General features: G+C 38.8%; 1 protein-coding gene across 12 annotated transcripts in view; it reads left to right on the forward strand.

Annotated features, from left to right (window-relative positions):
* Positions 1-1,193: 1,193 nt before the first annotated feature.
* The window catches only part of RBMS1 (RNA binding motif single stranded interacting protein 1), a 215,968-nt gene continuing 197,205 nt past the window's right edge, over positions 1,194-19,956 (forward strand). For 8 of the 12 annotated variants that reach the window (XM_017973441.4, XM_017973442.4, XM_017973436.4 and 5 more), the window contains exon 1: positions 1,194-1,417. In XM_017973441.4, the coding sequence (XP_017828930.1) occupies positions 1,343-1,417 (75 nt within the window). In that variant the 5' untranslated portion in view covers positions 1,194-1,342. Of the gene's footprint in view, positions 1,418-17,805; positions 17,960-19,956 lie in introns of those variants that run through there. The other 4 variants (XM_017973443.5, XM_078327565.1, XM_078327564.1 and 1 more) reach the window with 1 other exon arrangement.

Raw genomic sequence — 19,956 nt, forward strand, 5'->3', positions numbered from 1 at the left:
GACGGAGAGAGGCAGAGAGATTGATTTTATATGTCACCGAAGCACACTGCAACAGTATGCCAGCGTGACTTTCAAAATGGCCTTAAAATATTCCAAACTCAGGGAGTTTCCTTGCTCCTGAGTGGGAGTTGACAGACTGTCTGGCAGCATTAGAAACAGGCAGAGAAAAGCTGATGTCTATATTGAGTCCTCTAATAACATTCTTCCTTTTTGCGGCATCACCCCCTTAGAAGGATCCGTCTATTTGTTGTGAGGGGTGTGTGTGTATGTGTGTGTGTGTGTGTGTGCGCGCGCGAGTGCGTGTGTGTGCTTTGCCTCCCCTTGTGCAAGGAGCATGATTTCACCTCTCACATCTGGGAAAACCAAATCTAAGGAGGCTAACCCTCCCAAGGTCACCTAGAAGATTAGTCTTGTGGCTCCGGGTAGATGGTGTGTGGGAGGAACAGAACCCAGGTGTCCGGACTCCAGCTTTGTTGGGCATTAAATCATTTTCCTTCCCTTGAGAAAAAAAATTACTGGGGGGTGGGAAGTGAGAGATTAATCAGATTTCCTCTTTTCCCTTATTTCCCCTCCCCCTTACGAAGATAAAAACTCGGGAAAGCTAAAGAGGTGCCCGCCCTGCAGTTCTTAAGCAGGGTCCCCCCAATCCACCCCCACCACCACTCCCATTCCCACTCATTTCCCCACCCCCGACACAAAGCGATCTGGACTCCCAGGGCTTCCGCCAGTCCTACCGAGAGCCTGGGAGGTGAGGAGTGGTTAAAACTCAGCCCTCACCTCCAGCGGGTCCCGGGCTCGGCGGCACCCAGGCCCCGCCCCCGCCCGCCCTTCCCCCACGGCCTCGGAACGCCAGCCCCTCTCCTCTCTCCCCAGCGGGCGCACCCACCCCAGATGCCGCCTGGCACCGAGCGCAGCCGCCGCCGCCGCCGCCGCCGCCGCACTTTCCGCTTGTATTGATCACCTCTCAGCCCCGCGCAGCCGGCTCGTCCGAGCTGACCGCGGCCAGCGCGCCAGCCCTTGGCAGCCCCGGAGCAGTCGGGCTCCGGGAGGAAACTCCTTGGGAGCGCCCTGTCCGGGGTGCCCTCTGCGCTCTGCAGTGTCTTTCTTTCTGCCTGGGAGGAGGAGGAAGAGGAGGAGGAGGAGGAAGAGGAGGAGGAGAAGGAGGAGGAGGAGAAGGACGTCTGGTCCCGGCTGGGAGGTGGAGCAGCGGCAGCAGCAGCAGCAGCCGCCTAGGCAGCCGCCGCCGCCGCCGCCGCAGCCGGAAAGGGAGAGGCAGGAGAGCCCGAGACTTGGAAACCCCAAAGTGTCCGCGACCCTGCACGGCAGGCTCCCTTCCAGCTTCATGGGCAAAGTGTGGAAACAGCAGATGTACCCTCAGTACGCCACCTACTACTACCCTCAGTATCTGCAAGCGAAGGTAAAGGGGCGCCGCGGGGAGGTGGCCGCCGGAGGAGGGGGCCCAGGGGCGCGCGCGGGGTTGGTCCCGGGGAGGGGCGCGCGGCAAGCCCCCGCCGCCCCCGGGCGGAGTTGCTGGAAGGTTGCTAACTATAGCGCTGGCCTGAGCAGAGCCGGGCGGCGCGCGGGGCGGCGGCTTCCCGGGGAGCGGAGTGCGGGGATCGGGTTACAGAAAACCGCGGGGGGAGAGACTAGACAGGAAAGAGCCGCCGGCCCCTTCCTGGCCCAGCCAGTGGGGAGGGTCGTGGGGCCGTGCGGCTCCCCTCGCCGAGCCCTGGCCGTCGCCTGGCGTCCGCGTCTGGATCCGCGGGTGGCCCGGCTTTTCGACCCCTTTTCCAAGGGCCTCGCCCTGTGAGCTGTGACTCTTCGCTCCCCTCGCCGAAGCGCTGAGCCTCCCGCCCCCCCGGGACGCCCCTCCACCTCCCGCGCGCGCGATGACTGTGGCTGGAGGGGCGGCCGGGCCGGGACATTTTCCTCCCCGCCTCCGGCCCTGCGCGCCCGCCCCTCGCCTCTGATCTTTGTGCGGTGTGGCACTTCACCTGGTTACTGATTTCTACTTTTACGCTGGTGTTTTGGGTAGAAAAGTGGCCAAAGTTCACTCGCGTTCATTGATGTCCCTTTTAATCTCTAGAGGTTTTGCAAAGGAGGGACGATGGGCAGATTTCAGTGCAGAGAAAGAAGTGACTTTGTATTGGTTAAAAAAGAAACAAAAGCAAAACTACCTTATATGTTTGCAACAGATCTATTTCCAATGTTGCTTTTTAAAAAAAGTGACCTCGGCACACTCTTGGGTAACAACAGCTGATGACATGCAACCATATAAATTGCACCTGGCTTTCTAGGGACCCTGGATACCCTGTTAGTGGGCCTATCTTATTTTTACAATAAGAATTTGATGCCTCCCCAACTCATTTAAAAAATTTTTTGGGCCACAAAGACTGGAGATTTCACTGCTTTGGAAGCAGCCGCCAGAATTTAGGAGGTTGGAAGCTGGACGCAGCAGCCTTTTTCAGCCATTAACATCTTTCACAACTCCGGTGCCCTTCTGATCACAAAAGAATCAGGTACGGATGCAGTGTCCGAACTTTATTTGGGAGGTTGTAATCATGGCCGGCTTGCTGGTAGTTGGGCATTTCTGGCCTGGTACGAAGAATCTCTGACACAGCCTTTTCTTTCTTAAAATGTGTGTGGTCCACGTTTTCATGTACTTAGGACATAGCCCTGTATTTGTCTACCTAAAAAGGACACTTGTCAGTATCAAGACCAGAAATGTTGTAGCACTCCAGGGCCTCATTTTCACTTCACCCAATTCCCACTTTACTTTGGGTCACCAGAAAGCAGCAAAATGGTAGTGGTAGCAGGAAGGATACCCCTTATTCATCCCTCTGTGGTTCTCACAGTATTTCTTTTGAGGAACTTGCAAGAGATGCTAGTTTTCTGTGAGCTTCAAAGAAATTCTGTGGCATAATCAATGCACTACCTTTTAGATGTCTTATATATTTAATGCACTTGTTTAAATTATGCAGCATTGGGTGCCTAAAGGACAGCTTATTCAACACTTTACAATATGAATAATAAATACACCCACTCAGGTGAAGAAGAAAAAAAGCCTTGTTTCTACAGGCACATTTACCTTAGTAATTTTTATGTACTATTAGTAAGTTAGAAACCAAGTCCACACCATTTAATATAGCTAATGCGATGCCATTTGGCTTTTTTGCCCTGTAAATAATTGAAGAGAGAGACAAACGGCAAGAGCCTGCTCTAGTAATTAGGGTCGGATCCCAGAAAGCTTTATGGCCCATTTTCTGAAAGTGTGCTTCCTGCAAAAAGCATTTAATATTGATTTGTGTTGCGGTAAATGACATTCTCAAAACATATTTTGCTATTTCTACAATTAAATCTGAAATCCTATTATTCCGAATTCCTTTGTTTCTGGAGAAAAGTATACATACTCACTTGACCTATATAACATAGTATTAAAGTTTGGTGATTAAGTCTAAATTCCCTGTTAGACAAGTATCTTGATTATCTCACAGGGGGACATCTTCTAAAAATGGCACGTGACTAGATGCAAATTTTAGGTAAGCAGAGTTCCGAACACATAGCCCCTTTTTTTCCTCCCTCACGTATCTCTCGGTACCATGGTAGTAGTGTCGAGTCATTTAAAAAAATAGAGACTTTTATTCGTAGTTAGTTTAAAAACAAGTGTTGCCTAATCTACCTAAAGAGTTAATAAACTCACTTTAGGATCTGCTATCTGTCATGATTCTTGCCTCTGTGTGTGCTTTAACCTTCCGAAAATATGGGATAGAAAACATCACTCTGTTTAAAGTACAGTGATGTGTTTGCTAGGCAGAGTTGTTTTGAAACTTCGTTTGGAAGCTATATCAAAAACTGAAGAATGGCATGGTCATTTAAAAAGTGATATCTAATTTGTGCTCAAGAGATAGATGGGATTTTCTCAAATCCCATTTCTTTTCATCAGAAGGAATAAATAATACCAGATAAAATGGAACTTAAAAGTTTGTTTTGTTACCATACTTTAAAAAGTTATATATGCCAAGCCATCCTTCTTGCTTTAGTGATCCAGTCTGTTTTTGTAAATTTATTTTGTAATTTTCCCCATAAAAACCTACTAGTTACTTCCACATTTTATTAATAAAAATATACCATCTGTTGGGCTATATTGGAGCAAATATCCATATTGGTATGCTTTGTGCTTTGACAGAAAGAGACAAAAATCATTAGAAAAAGTAATATGTCTGCATGAAACATAAAATAAACTTGAGTGTACTATAGAAGAGCAGGACATGAGTGGAAATGAATGAGATTGTATAATTTTCATAATACCTTGGTGTAGAGTTACATAAATTTTAAGCAACCTGATTTCACATGCTGTTGGGTTTTTTTGTATTTCTCAGTTAGAATGGTCTTATCATAGCAGGTTCTTTTTTATCAGCTGACACATTCGTTCTGAAATGTAGTTTGATGTAGCTTTATAAATATAACATATATTATCCTAAAGAATTTTCTAAATTTTAAAATGACCTATGCTGTATTATATTAAATTTAATATCCACCTTTTAGCTACACAGAAAATATATGTTGATAATCTAACATGTTTAACTTAAAGATTTGTATGTACACATTTTCAACCAGTGGCTGCATTAATTTCACTTATTGTAAAAGCAAGCCTTGAGTTATGGTGTGTTTATTTCAAATATACTACAACATACATTATTGCCAATGCATGTATGCAAATGGTATGGGGATTAAAATACTCTATTTCTTTTGAAGAAAGGGAAGTACAAAATTTTCCTTCCATGATTAGTTAGGTACATATTTTGTACCAACTAAAAGCAATTTGACACAGTTGTAATCTTTATTCACGTAGTTCTAAGAATCTACTTCTATAAAATATATGGAAAGCTTGATTTTTTTAAAGTTTTTATGTATAAAGCAGTATTGTTTTCCATGCTAAAGAAATGTCTATACAAAAAATACTGTCTATACAAAAAATATGCTTTTTTCTAAAAAACAATAATTTTAATTTTGTTTTTATACCATTTTTACATAAGAAGTGTATGGCACAGAATATATCTGAACCTAGCTTTGGAATCTGAAAATAGTGAATGATATAATTTATTCTATTAATAAAGGCTAGTAGAACGAAGCAGTTTTTTGCATTGAACTTTTGCATGCATTTTTTGTTGAATTCCTTAACTCTTACTTAGTTGTAGCCAAATGAATATTGTATCAAACAATCTGTTTTTCCAGAAATTGGGAGTCCTGATTTGATACATAAAACTATTGTGTCTAATTAAATGGAAGTACACAGGCATGATACTGAAAGGTGGTGCACTTTGTGTCATAAGAAGCAACCACATTTATGAGGTAAATAAAGTTTGCTTAAATATATCAGTTTGGTAATGCAATATTTTACACTGGTGAATCAACCTTATTTCCTTAGGTGAGTGGGGTCTGATGACTGTCTGGAAGTGGTATTGGAAGACTGCAGAACATGTAAATCTTAAAATGAAGTTGCATTGTAATGCAAAGGGGAGCATCCTTCTCTTCCAATAGCTATTTCTTTTGAATTTCCCATACAACTTTTTTTTTTTCTATGTTGGGAGCCAAATCTTAAGCTCCTTCAAGGGAAAAGGAAAAGATAGGTGAAGAGAACTAGGAAAGTATTAATTTAGTATCAGTTATAACTATGTATACCTTTCAGATGTGGGGAATTTCCATGTAACATACTTTCAAAAAAAGAATTTGCACTGATACATTGCTCTGACTTCATATTTTGCTTAATGGTTTATTGAAGCCATTTGGAAATGTAGCTTTTAAATTGGGACAATAAAGTTTTATTCTATTTATTGGAATATTATAGAAAAAATATTAGAATACTATAGAAATAGGAATATGTCAAGGTACTCTCAAGTGGAAGTGTTTTATGGAATCTAAAATAGCTTATTTTAAAGAAATGTAGTAATAGCATGTCAGTTATTCAAATGCAGCACCATAACATTTGGTATAAAACCAAACCAAATATTCAAAAGTTGAACATTGGCTTGGGGATTTTATGTGGGATGAATTTAAATGTTCTGGTTTCTCTGCTGTTTTATTTTAATGAATAAATAGTAAAACCTGATGGAACTCAGCTGTGCCTCATGAGAGGCAGCACTTGGACGATGGAGGCCTACCATGGATAGTTTGGTGATACAGAGCAAAATGTCATTTTAGAACAAACAGTGTGTGTTGAACACACATAAAAATTTGAGTACATACACAAATTTGATAATAGAAACAAAACATTTCTTAATCTGATACATGAAGGGAACAGAAGAGTGTAGAGAGGATGGTGACAGCTAAGCCAACCACGAACTGAACATATATCTCCCATAATCTAATTTCTTAATGCATCTAGTCTCCTTAATGAAATTATGTGAATGTTTTAATTTTTCAAACAAGCACTGGAAAATGAGCATGTCGTAATGATGAAAGAAAAACAAATTTTTAGGAGAGTGCAAAAATCAACATCTGAACCTCCTAGGGGAGAAAAATGTATAAAATTAAGCATTGTCATTCTCTCCCTATGTTGTCTCTTAACTAATTCTTAAATGGATGCATTTTGGAAGACAGAGACTATGTTGGATGTTGAATACGAGAACCTAAATTCTGAAAGTGAGGTTGGATGCTAATGTGAACAGTTAACTTGCATGTAAATGTGGCACTGTAAACATACCAAATCAATGTTGGTAGGTGACTTCCTATATTCACTGTAATATCCGTGTTCTGGATTATGTAAAAGCTGGTGGTTTGTTATAAAATTGCTGAGTCTTATCATGAAGGACTAAAACACTAGCCAATCAATTGTATTTACTGAGTGACCCCAGTACATCATTCTTTGCGCTTGACATTGGGAAACTTTAGAGAGTGGAACATCTGGTCCCTGCTCTCCAGCACCTCACAGCTACCAGGGAGGACAGAATAGACACAATACAAGAAATAAGCTCAAAATATTTACAAAGTAGTACACCCACGAAAGCAGTACACCAGCTGATGGGCTGGGTTTGAGTGACTGAGAAGGCACTAAGATATATGTAGGATTAAATACTTTGCCATGTGTTTTGCAAGAAAGTGTAAAGTGCTAATAAAGGCTACAATAAACCTGGGAATTTTAGAAAGAAATAGAACTTTATATGAATAAATGAAATTTTTTAACTTGATAATCAGCATTGTTTTGCATTTTTTCTGCTGTATAAATCCTTTTAAGAATCCTTAGAATTTTAAACGAATAATATTTTTTGTACTTTATATTAACACCTTTCTCTCAACGTTTCATATTCAAATAATTTATTTTACCCTTTCATTTTTCTAGTTTTATGCTTAAAAATGTGCTGTTAAGCCAACCTATTAGAGGTGTGGCAGGTTGGAAATGTAGTCCTTAAATGATGACATAAAGATTATACAGAAATATCACTTTTATTGTTTTGAACCATTTGAAATGATGTTTATTTCTCCTAACTCATTAGCTTTGCTTCCGGCAAAAGGGAAGAAATAAGTTTGGGGTTTGTAATGCTGCTAATTAGATCATTGCTAGCCTGCAATCTACATATTGATAATGTGTCTAAAGAGAGCTGGCATTTCTTCAGAAAATAAAATGTTAAGAAATTATTCCTGGTCTTTAGTGGATATCTCTTTATCTGGTCATCAGCCAGCTTTAATTCTTTTAAAATAAGATGTTATTCACCTCTGCAACTGGATCCAAGTGCTTCAGGAGCCTATTGTCCTCTGCTTGGCCTTAGTTTGGGCCCTGGAATCTGTTCCTCAGGCTTCCCATTGAACAACATGTGCTATGTGGTTGGGCTGCTGGGTCCCAGATAAACAGTGATTTCAGGGAAAGGTTTTGTGCAACAAAATGAGGTCATTTCGTAGATGTCATAAATATTTTCACTGGTCCTGAAGGAAAAATGCATCATTTTCCTAGTTCTGCAGTTGTGGACCCATTTCACACAATACTAAGAGTGTTTTTTCTACAAGTTGAAAACCCGAATACTTAGAATGGCAGAATTGGATGGATATATCACAGAATGCCATGCTCTGAACTTGAGTTTCTTGGGCCGGGGAGACAGGGATTCAAACTGCCAGAATAGAATTTTATATTAAGAGCTTACATTTGTATTATCCTCAGATAATACTTACTATTTCTCCTGTTAAATGCTTTTGAAACATGGTGATTTTGAGTTGTAATTGTTAGTACATTTGAGCTGGAGAACCCTTAAACCCTCCGTTACCAGTAGAATTACAATGAAGTATTTTCACAGTTTATATAATAAGGTCTCAGATAAAATATTTAGTCATTAGGAAAAGTAAATTATATTGAAATTTGTAATGTCACCAACTTTACCTTGTCTTCTCAACAACAATTTGGTTTCATCATCAAACAAGTTTTTGACAAATGCAGACATTTATAAAAAGAAAAATTTGACAGAAAAATGTATTTTCAAGTCACTAACTGAAATACTCCCACAACCCTCTTTGCCTCCTACAAAACACAGCTCTGATTAATTTCATTATTTCTAAAATGAAGTTCTTTTAAGAAGGTGCCTAATCTCAGCCTCTTTTTAGGTTTGATTCCACATGATCACTTGCGTACTTTTATTTAAAAAACAATAAACACAGAAAGAATTACTTACCAGAGAATTGTCTACTAGATGATGTGTTTCTCATGTTCTATGTGATTTGCTCAAAAACTGGTTATACCTTACCTTACAAGTGAGTTGTATTTCCAACAATTTTATTCCAAACAGTCCGCGTGTCATTTGGTTATTTAAAACTTGAAATTCATTTCATATATAAGTTGTTATACTTAATGATATCATCTCCAGCGAACCTGTAAGAGTCTATACAAGTAACCCGCTTTATAATTCACATACACTTTTCTACTAATACTGTCATTGAACCAAATCACCACATCAGATGATGTTTCTTGGAGAGGGGGGAGAGTTTCCAGGGTTAGATTTCCAGGAACCCATCTTTGCTTTCTTTGGGTGAGTGGGAAGGCAGGGTTCTTCTACAATCTTTCAACAAGGCTTTGAGCTTTTATGACTGGGGGAGGGGTTTCAAGAAGATGTGAAGTCACAGGGACAAGGGAATTTGTACTGTAGCTTCCTCTGGGGGTCCTCTGAGAGCCCTCTTCACTCCTAGACCCACTCACCTGTTTTCTTTTCTTGTGCTGGCCTCAGAGATAAATTTGTTCCCTTTTTCCCTAATTAAAAAAATTTCTTTTCCTTTTTAAGAGCCAAGAGTTCCTAGTAGTGCTTCTCACGCTGAGCTCACCACTACTGTATTACTATAGCCTCACAGCTTTTCTGTACTCTCCTCTAGCCTCGAATCAAACAAACATCTCTTGAAGCTGGTAACCAGAAGGAAACAAAAAGACAAAGTAAAAATTCTGTCTATCTCTCCCAAATCTCTTATTTTAACCTTTTCCTGGTTCACTGATGGTTCATAACTCTTTAGGGAATCCCCAGACCCCAGACCTCCTTGAGAATCCAATGAAGGTGTACATTTTCATTAACCTCAAATGTTTACCTAGGATCAGCCTGTGGAGCACAGGTTAAGAATCTTACCCAGGGCAGGGAGCAGTAGCTATGCCTGTAATTCCAACACTTTGGGAGGCTGATGGGGGAAGATTGCTTGAAGCCAGGAGTTTCAGACCAGCCTGGACAACATAGTGAGACCCTGTCTCTCCAAAAAAATATATATATATATATACACACACACACATACACATATATGTATATGTATGAAGCATCTTATCCTGGAAGGAAGACAAAGACTGAACAAATCTATGCTTAAGAGGATGAATGATGAATGAATCACACACCTGTAATCCTAGCACTTTGGGAGGCCAAGGCAGGCAGATCACAAGATCAGGAGATTGAAACAATCTTGGCCAACATGGTGAAACCTCATGTCTACTAAAAATTCAAAACAATTAGCTGGGTGTGGTGGCGCATGCCTGTAATCTTGGCTACTCAGGAGGCTGAGGCACAAGAATCACTTGAACCCAGGAGACAGAGGTTGCAGTGAGCCAAGATTGCACCACTGCACTCCAGCCTAGCCATTGCACTCCGGCCTAGTGACAGAGCGAGAATCTGTCTTAAAAAAAAGAAAATGATGAATCAGAGCAGACCAGAAATCCCTTCATATTTTTTTCTGAGTTGTAGCTCAGCAGATTCTGTGGTGAAGAGCTGCACAAAAGCCGATGTCCTGCAGAGTGGGCTTGGAGGGAGTGAAGTCCATACCCCTATCCAGCAAGGGTTTGAACAATTCCAAAATGTGTTTCCTTTCTCTCTTTTCCCCAACTCCTGCCCTCCAATTTTCTTCCTGTACTCTTAGAGTTAAGCCACTCTGGACTGACTTCTGACCACTAACAGGTGTGTGTGCTAGTGGTAGATGCACCAGGGTGACCATCTTCTAAGCTACTCCCACTTGATCTGCCAGAATTAGGGACCAAGTGTGTCTGACATAATTTGGCTAAAAAATCTTTACTACCTCTAAACGCTGTAAATTATGATTAAGCGTTTGCTAACAACAATTGCCCCTTTGAATTGGGTTTTCTCTTCTGATTCCTTATCCAATTTTATATGGAAATTTTAAATAAAGTTTTTATTTGGCCATGTATAAGTGTGTTATGGAATCATAGAAATGACGTAATACTTTGAACAAAAGTACATAATTAGCATAATAGAAAGGATTTTTATGATAAATGTATACTCCTAATGAGAATGAAACTTAAATATGACAAAGTCAAATAGCAAGCTATTTTTCCTAACCCATACTAAAAGTTAAAATTGCATATACTCATTTTTTCTACTTTTGAATACTATTCTTTACCTAAAAAATAATGACAAAAAAGTCATGTTTTTTTTTTAATTGGCAAAAACCTAAAAAAGGTGTTTCTAATTTGGTAATAGTTTCTCAGACTTTAAGTTTAGTTGCAGAAATGTTTAACCTTGATTTTGTTTGCTTTTTTTTTCCTAGGGGAGATTATTTTTTAACCTACAAATAGGATTTAAAATGATAGTGGGTGATATCTGGTGTTCTTTTCTACCTCTCTGTCTCTGTCATAAAATTCAAATTCATGTTTCGGCAGTACAGGATGTTCTTCAGTGCACATCCTTTGAGCCTTCAAAATTTGATTGGACTGTGTGGTCTGACGATAGCAGGTTGAGATAAGTACATTGTGATAGTAATCTGTGTCTGAGCCCTAATGAACATCTGCTTTCTAGGGCGCCACAATAGCACCTTCCTTTTCCTTTGCTTCTTTGATTTGAATCTTGTTAAATCCTGCAAATGGGTCATTTTCATTTGTTTTTCAGTATGCAACTCATATCTCCTTTTTTTGGGGGGGAAAGAAGCCAGATATTTTAAATGTAAATGAATGGACTGGGAATTTTAAAGGAGTCTTCAGGAAGTGCACAGCTATAGTTCTTCAATTAGCAAATCAGAATCCTACTACTATAAAAATCATCTAGTTAAGATGATATAGATGGAACTACCCGGCCAGTTTAATTAAATGCAATAAATACTTACTATGCAGGCATGGTATTAGGCCCTGGAAGGTATGATATGTAATTAAAACATAGTGTGCATCATCATAAAGCATAGCAGAATATTTTTGTTTATTTAAAATTTATATAGTACACAAATTTTAAATCTATAGGTTGATACACTCATGTAATAACCACTCAGACAATGATAAAACATTTCCAGAACCAGAAAGCATCCTCATTTGAACCCACTAAAGGTAACTACTAGTGTGACTTCTATCTTTGTTGGTTGGTTATATCCATTCTTGTACATCATAAAGATGAAATCATATTTTATGTATCCTTTTCTGTCTGGCTTCCTTAGCTCATTATTATTTTGGTTTGATTCATTTATGTTGTTATGTGTGCAATTGGTTCTTTTTTTAATGCTATGTGTATTACATCACAGAATATATTGTATCACCATTTATCCATTCTGTTATTAATGGGCACTTGGATTATTTCAATTTTAGACTATTTTCAATAAAATTACAGTAATTGTCTTGTTCATATCATGCTTTCAACATATGTACTTACTCCTAAGAGAGGAATTTTTAGGTTATAGGGTATGTGTGTGTTCAGCTTGAGTAGATACTACCAGTTTTCTCCTGCCAGGAAAGCATGAGAAGTCTAATTGCTCTACATCCTCACTAAAACTTGATATCATCAGTCTTTTAATTGTAGCCCATCTGGTGAGTGGGTATCTTGTTGTGATTTTAATTTGCATTTTCCTGATGATTAATGATGTTGAGCACTTTTAAAAATATATTCATTGGCCAATTAAATATCCTCTTTTGAGAAATCTTTTGCAAATTTTTTGATTTTTTTTTAAATAACAACTTTATTGGGATGTGATTTACATATCATGCAATTCAACGTATTGTTCACTTTTTAAATTGGGTTGTCTTTTTTATTGCTTTGTATGGTTTAAAATATATTTTGGATACAATCTTTCATCAGACATATGTATGAAAATATCTTCTCCTAGTTTTCAGTTTTCTGTTTTACTGTTTGATTAATCGTTTCAATAAATAGAAGTTCTTCATTTTAATGAAGTAAAATTTATCAGTATTTTATGATAATTGCTTTCGTTTCTGTTTAAAAAATCTTTGCTTACTTTAAGATTGTGAAGTTGTTTTTTTTTTACATTTCCTACTAGAAGCTGTATTTTATCTTTCACATTTAGGTCTACAATCAATTTCCAATTAATATTTGTGTTTGGTGTGGATAGCATCAAGATTTGTTCCACCCCTACCCCCACCCCCACAGCCCCAGTATGAATATGTTATTGATCCAGCCCCATTTATTGAAAAGACATTTTCCTCCTTTGAATTTCATTGATGGCTTTGTTGTAAACTGGGTGACCATGTTTGTGTGGTTCTTTTTCTGGACTCTTGCCTTTTTTTTTTTCTTCAATTCGATCTTACTCTGCTGCCCAGGCTGGAGTGCAGTGGTGTGATCTAGGCTCACTGCAACCTCTGCCTCCCAGGTTCAAGCAATTCTCATGCTGTAGTCTCTCCAGTAGCTGGGATTACAGGTGTTCACTATCACGCATGGCTAATTTTTTGTATTTTTATAGAGATGAGGTTTCGCTATGTTGGCCAGGCTGGTCTCGAACTTCTGGCTTTAAGTGATCCTTGGCCTCCCAATAGATTCTTGCTCTGTTTCATATGTATCTGTGTGCCAATACTAATTACTGTAGCAGTATAGTAAGTGCGTACTCTCCAAAGTGGTCTTAACTTTTCTAGGTTCTTTGTATTTCCTTATACATTTTATTATTGGCTTTTCAATTTCTGTAAAAATAAATTTTTATTGGAATGATGCTAAATCTATACATTAATTTGGGGAGAATTGACATATTATACTAATGAGTCTTCCAAACTTTAAAGATGGCATCTCTCTCTCTCTCTCTTTTTTTTTTTTTTGGTATATCTCTTATTTATTTGTGAATTTACCTCTTTTAAGTAATTAATAATAAAGCACAATGAAAAGTTATTATTGTTTTAAGTACTGGTTTCTTTTTTCTTTTTTTTTTTTTGAGACAGAGTTTCGCACTTGTTACCCAGGCTGGAGTGCAATGGCGCGATTTCGGCTCACCGCAACCTCCGCCTCCTGGGTTCAGGCAATTCTCCTGCCTCAGCCTCCTGACTAGCTGGGATTACAGGCACACGCCACCATGCCCAGCTAATTTTTTGAATTTTTTTTAGTAGAGACGGGGTTTCACCATGTTGACCAGGATGGTCTCAATCTCTTGACCGTGTGATCCACCCGCCTCGGCCTCCCAAAGTGCTGGGATTATAGGCGTGAGCCACTGCGTCCGGCCCAAGTACTTGTTTCTTAAATACATCCAGTGATTTCTTCAAGATCTGTATTATGATAGTTGGCATAGATTCCATGGAGAAAATAATTCTTTTGAAGAGAGAATGTTTATTGTCAGAGATCAAAATTAATTTTGAAAAGGAGCTTGCCACTGAAACTTACTCTTTAAGAACAGACGGCATTCTTTTTGATTTTTCTTGAATGCATGTCAAAATATAACTGTGTTTCCCCTTTATACTCTTTATTCTCTTTGTTTATTTGATGTTGTTGTGACACCCCATCACCCTGCCTTATTATTTATAAACATAATAATAAATTGAAAATTAGTTTTGTTTGGAGGATTTTCTGAAATCTCTTATGATTTTTTTAATATGCCCCTGATATTGTGAAAGCAAAGATTGGGAATTACTGCTTAATACTAACTTCTAAGCAATAAAACATGCTGCTCAGTGGGCTTCGGTTCCTTCAAACCTTTTCTTAGGTGTTCCAAAAATCTTATGTATATACATATATTTTTCATGTTTTATATTGAAAGTTTTAAGCTTTGATTATTGCCATATTCAGCCAGCCAAAAACAACTACATAGAAACTTCAAAGCTTATTAGTTCTGGCTAGGTTAGCCTAGGCTGAGTAGGAGGTTGAATAGGTGACTTCTGAAGTTCCTTCAACTCTAAATTTTATGATTCTAGGAATTTATAACATCCAAGAATCACAGAATGTTAGAATGGGAAGGAGCTTTAAGATTATCTAGTCTAAGCCCTTCATTTTACAGATGAGGAAGGCTACCCAGAGTGTACAGACAGAAGTAGAGCTCTAGGGAGGCAGGGGGAAGTGGCAGAAGGGCCAGAGCTGGGAAGGGTCTGCGTTTAACCTCACAGGACTGGTCAATCCATGGCCTGCAGTGGAAAAAGGGGGAAGGGAGACAACACAGGAGTTTCAGCATCACTCCAGGAAACTGGTCACAGGTTGGATGGGATGTGAATGGGGCCAGTGGCACCAGCTGGTGTCTGAATAGGAATCAGTACTGGCCTCTCTGTCTCAGGTCAACCAGCAGTCATGGCCGGGCAGATTTTTGTGCTTTCTACATCTAGGTAGCTGCTTCTCTTGGTTTGAAAGAACAGCGTCCAGAGCTGATTCTGCCTTGCTCCGATGTGTCTAACTTGCTGTAGATTAGCTGGGTAGTCCATAGCCACATGCTACTCACACTCCAGGGCTCCTGGCCTTTTGATGGCCTTGTTGTGTTTCTGAAGTCTTTCTTTACCACATTCCTAAAAATTTTTGTTGTTATGGCTGTGGGGCCAAAACCCTCTTTAGTTTTTCAGCATGCCTGGAATTTTCCCAGATCAGCCAGATGGACTCAAACTATTTCATTCTTGCTAAACTTTCTCTATCCTGCCATCACTCCTTGTTGTAATTAGTTTGGTCAACAACAGCAACCCAGTGAGGCTCTGTTAAACACCACCTCTCTCTGTTGAAGCCAACCCTTTCATGCACCACTCTAACGGGAACCACCTTCCTAATACCAAGCACTCCACACTGGTCTCTGTTTTTATTCCCCTGAGCTATCTGAACACACTTGGCAGGTGGGCAGCCTTCAAGAATCATCATACAATTAGGCTTCAGGAGCTCTGTTTTAGTCAATTATGTGGTAACCTTGGAAAAACAAAATGCACAGTAGGTGGCATCAACAAGCCCATTGTGCATTTGGGCACAGCTTTTCCCTTGAGCTGTTTGGATCATATACTCATTAGGTCCACCAGCTGAAAATGTCATGACTGGCTGTGTGCCATGTGAAAGATGGACATGAGGAATACCTTAAAAGTCATGTGCATTATTTGTCTGAGTTAAAATGTATGTACTTAATTGGGGAGCTATAAAGTCTTAAAAAGAGTCAAATAATCAGATGAGGAATTATTATCTCTGGAAATACAGAGAATTTTCTTTTTGATACAAGTTTACTTCCTACAATAAAAGGTTCTGGTTTTAGTACATTTCATCAAACTTTCTTAACATATTAAGAAGCTTTTGAGCACAGTTTACTCACATTTTCTAAGAATCTGCATGCAAATAGCAGGTGTGGTGGCATACACCTGTAGTCACAGCTACTTGGAGGCTAAGGCAGAAGGATCCATTGAATCCAGGAGTTTTAGGCTAGTGAGCTAGGTTTGTGTCACTCCCCTCCTGCCTGGGTGACATAGTGAGACTCTGTCCCTTAGGAAAAAAAAATGCAGGCAAACTAAAGCAAGCATATAAAATTCTTTTAGTTAATTTTTGTTTTGTTTTGTTTTGTTTTGTTTTTGAGACAAAGTCTTGCTCTGTCGCTCAGGCTGGAATGCAATGGTGCAAACATGGCTCATTGCAACCTCAGCCTCTTGGGCTCAAGTGATCCTCCTGTCTCAGCCTCCGAAGTAGCCGAGACCACAGGCATGCACCACCATGCCCTGCTAGATATATGCAATTCTATGTTGGTTATTTGCTCACTCTTAGGCAGCCTGTAAAGTTTCATTCTTTGGATGCTTAAAAAATGGAGACTGCTTGCTAATTTGATTTTTCTGTTTCTTCTTATATTTTAACTTTCACTAGGTGACATTTTATTTAGACTATACTGTATAATACATTTACATTTAATGCTGGGGGAAAAAGACTGGGAAAATCAGAAAATATCAGGAAAGAAAAGGCATAGCATGAGATTACATGTATATTTAGAAATAGTTTTATATTGTACTTTATAAACAGTAATTTGTGTACAGTGGGCTTCCTTTCACGACAATGTAAGATCCTTAAAGACAACAATTATATTTTGTTCATGTGCCTATTACAATGTTTTGAACATAGTAGGTACTTTGTAAGTGTTTACTGAATTGAATCCATCCATGTCTTTTGTTTACCAACATGATAAAGAGGAATATGAGTCACAGACAGAATTCTTTAGTGATGAAATGCTTCTGATTCAAATACATACATGACTAGGATAAAAATGAGCTTTTAGCCTAAATTACCTAAGTAATGTCCTCAGTCTCAAACTTTGCTATGAGAGTTGGGTCATAGTGTCCGCAAAGGTGATCATTACTAAGCTAGTTTGTCGTCGTCACATAAACACTTCATAAAATACAAAAACCAAATATTCAATGACTATCTTAAGTTAAATATAAAGAATATAATGTGTATAGAAAAGGGGGGTTGGGGACAGGTGTGGTGGCTCATGCCTGTAATCCCAGCACTTTGGGAGGCCGAGGTGGCTGGATTGCTTGAGCCCAGGAGTTTGAGACCAGCCTGTGCAACATGGCAAAACCCCATCTCTACAAAAAATACAAAAATTAACTGGATGTGATCACTTGTGCCTGTAGTCCCAGCTATACTTGAGGCTGAGGTGGGAGGATTGATTGAGCGTGGGAGGCGAAGGTTGCAGTGAGCCAAGATCACGCAACTACACTCCAGCCTGGGTGATGGAGTGAGACCCCCTTCTCAAAAAAAAAGGAAGAAAGAAATTTGGGGGGGAGGCCCATTTTACTCTATTCATGTAATTTAAAAAATAACATATGGTTGGAGCATTATTAATTGAAAAGCAATTAAGTTTTAAAAAGCAAAATAAATGGCTACATACCTAAAAATGATATTTCTTAGGATTAACTGAAGATTTCTAAGGACCTAGAACTATGTCTGACAAGAATATGTGATTGTATTAGGATTCTGATAGGAAATGCATGACATACATACTCAAACTTGATATTTAAGGAACATTTACAAATGTGTTGGCAGGTCTTAGGGAAACCAAAAAGAAACAATGACATGTTCTGAGGCCAGCAAAAGATGAGTGTTTTTACTAGTCAAAGTCTGAAAGAGCAAAGGGTGGGAGCAGTTACCAGAACCTGGAGGGGGAGCCCAGTGCAGGGGGCTCCCTGAGTGATTTGATGACCTTCAGCCAAGGACCAAGCCCACGTTGACCAGATATCTCTCACTTTCCTCCTGCCCTTAGATCTGCCAATGCCTACAACTGGAACCAACAGGAAGCCAGAGAGAGGAGGATCTCAGAGATGCAGGGCAAGTGTTCGGCCCTCAGTGCACGGAATAGAGGGGAGAAGGTAGAGAAGCAAATGAAGTGAGGGAATCAGTAGATTTTGTTGAATAAAGGGATGGCTGATTGTTACTTTTCTTCCCCCGCCAAATCACTTTTCTTTCTTTTTTTTTTTTAATTAATTTTTTTTTTCCATGAAGGCTGCTCTCTACTTCCAAATGGCCAAATCACTTTTCTTAATGGATAGTTTCATTTCTTTTAGTTAATAGGGCTACCCATTGCCTTCTTAACAATCTGCTATTATTACTCAAATGAATTAGATACGCAGTATTTAGTGAGTGCCTATCACAGCATTTTTACAGGTCTATGGCTAATCAATAGTGGAAACTTTCTAAGAAAATTAGTTATTAGTGGAATTTTTTAGCCTGTCTTCAGAAATCTGTGTTAAGTCTACGACCTGAAAAAAACAATCACTTGAATTTCATAATTATTCAATAAGGATGTGAAACATTTTCACATCGTAAATACAACATATTACCTGCCATGCAACTGAAAATACTTTGCGGGGCATTAACTCCGTGGATATTTGTTTTCTGGTTATTCTTACACAACTCAAGCCTATGTTTTGCCCACATTTTCCACATTATGCTTTATTTGATCTGTCTTTGATAAGACTTAAGAATTATATCTGAGATTTTGCATTTTAAAAGGAATGAGCTCTAAATTTAATTGTGACAAATATTTAAAGTGACTCTTCCTGTATATACTCAAGAAGTTTTTGTTTTGTATATTGTGGGAAATAATGTTAAATTTGTCATTTTAACCATTTTTTATGTGTACAATTCAGTGGCACTAAGTACATTCCCATTATTAGGCAACCATCACCACTGAAGAATGTTTTAATCCTTCCTATTGAGAGGTGGTGTTTCTAGTTTCAAGGAAATTTTTTTCTCTTCCAAAAAGAATAACAGTAAAATCCCATGAGCTTGCATTCATATGAGTAAAGAAACATCTGCTAAAGTCCTATCAGATGACATTTTAAAGTGGTATTAAATTAGCAAAGCTATTGTAAGCTTGTTCGTCAACACACACGAAAAAGAATTTGTTGGAAATAACTTACAGAATGAACATGCCACTTTAAACAGGAAGATGTTGTTATTTTGCTTCTTTTTATTTAACCTCTGAAGGAATTCTGTCGGAAGTCCAACTAACACTCTAGACTCATGGTTGTAATGTATGGGATATGCCACACTTTGTAACTCACCTTTCTTTAATGTATTTTTCAAATTTGAATAATAATATCCAGACTCAAACTTACGTTCTTTTGTTCATTTAATTGAGTTCTGAGATGGTAATAACACAGCAGTGAAATTTTTAACTTTTATGTAAGATAAAACCCATAATTAACTGATAATGTTTCATGAAAATATAAAGATAAAGCTAGCTTTCCTCTACAACATGGGTTCTTTTTACCTGTTGTCATAGTAACCAGGTAAACACTAATACAACCAAATGGGCATCAAAAAAGTTTTTCACATAAATGATATTGAAAATATTTATAGGACCTTTAAAAATAGATTATCTGAGTAGAGGAAGAAAAGACTCAAGTAATAGAGGAGAAGTAGTCAAACTTTATTTGCATATAGAAAGAGAGTTGAGGGGGTGGAAATCTGCGTTGCTGAGAAAAAGAGTTTTCAGAGCAGACTGTTCTGGTATTTTATACCAATTATGTGCAGCTATTGCTTTGAATAAATTCTGCTGTCCTGCTGAGATTTCCTTTTTACAAATCCTGGAGCAATTATAAGATGGAAGTCTGGAATGTATAAACAATGTCCTTTGAACAGTAAATGAGCCTCATTCTTATAAAACTCGAGGGTAGGAATGTACTACCTTTTATCCTATGTTTCTCTGCCTTTCCTTCCCCCTTAATCATAGCACAGAAATTAGGGTCTACTTCAAGACTATACAAAAACCATGAATTTTGCCTAAAAATACTTTTAACTGACGAATTCCATGAAATTAAAATCTCTCTGTTGCTGTGTAATACCCACGTACTTAATACAT

This window comes from Callithrix jacchus, chromosome 6 (assembly GCF_049354715.1).
Source record: "Callithrix jacchus isolate 240 chromosome 6, calJac240_pri, whole genome shotgun sequence".
In the NCBI taxonomy this organism is placed as follows: Eukaryota; Metazoa; Chordata; class Mammalia; order Primates; family Cebidae; genus Callithrix; species Callithrix jacchus.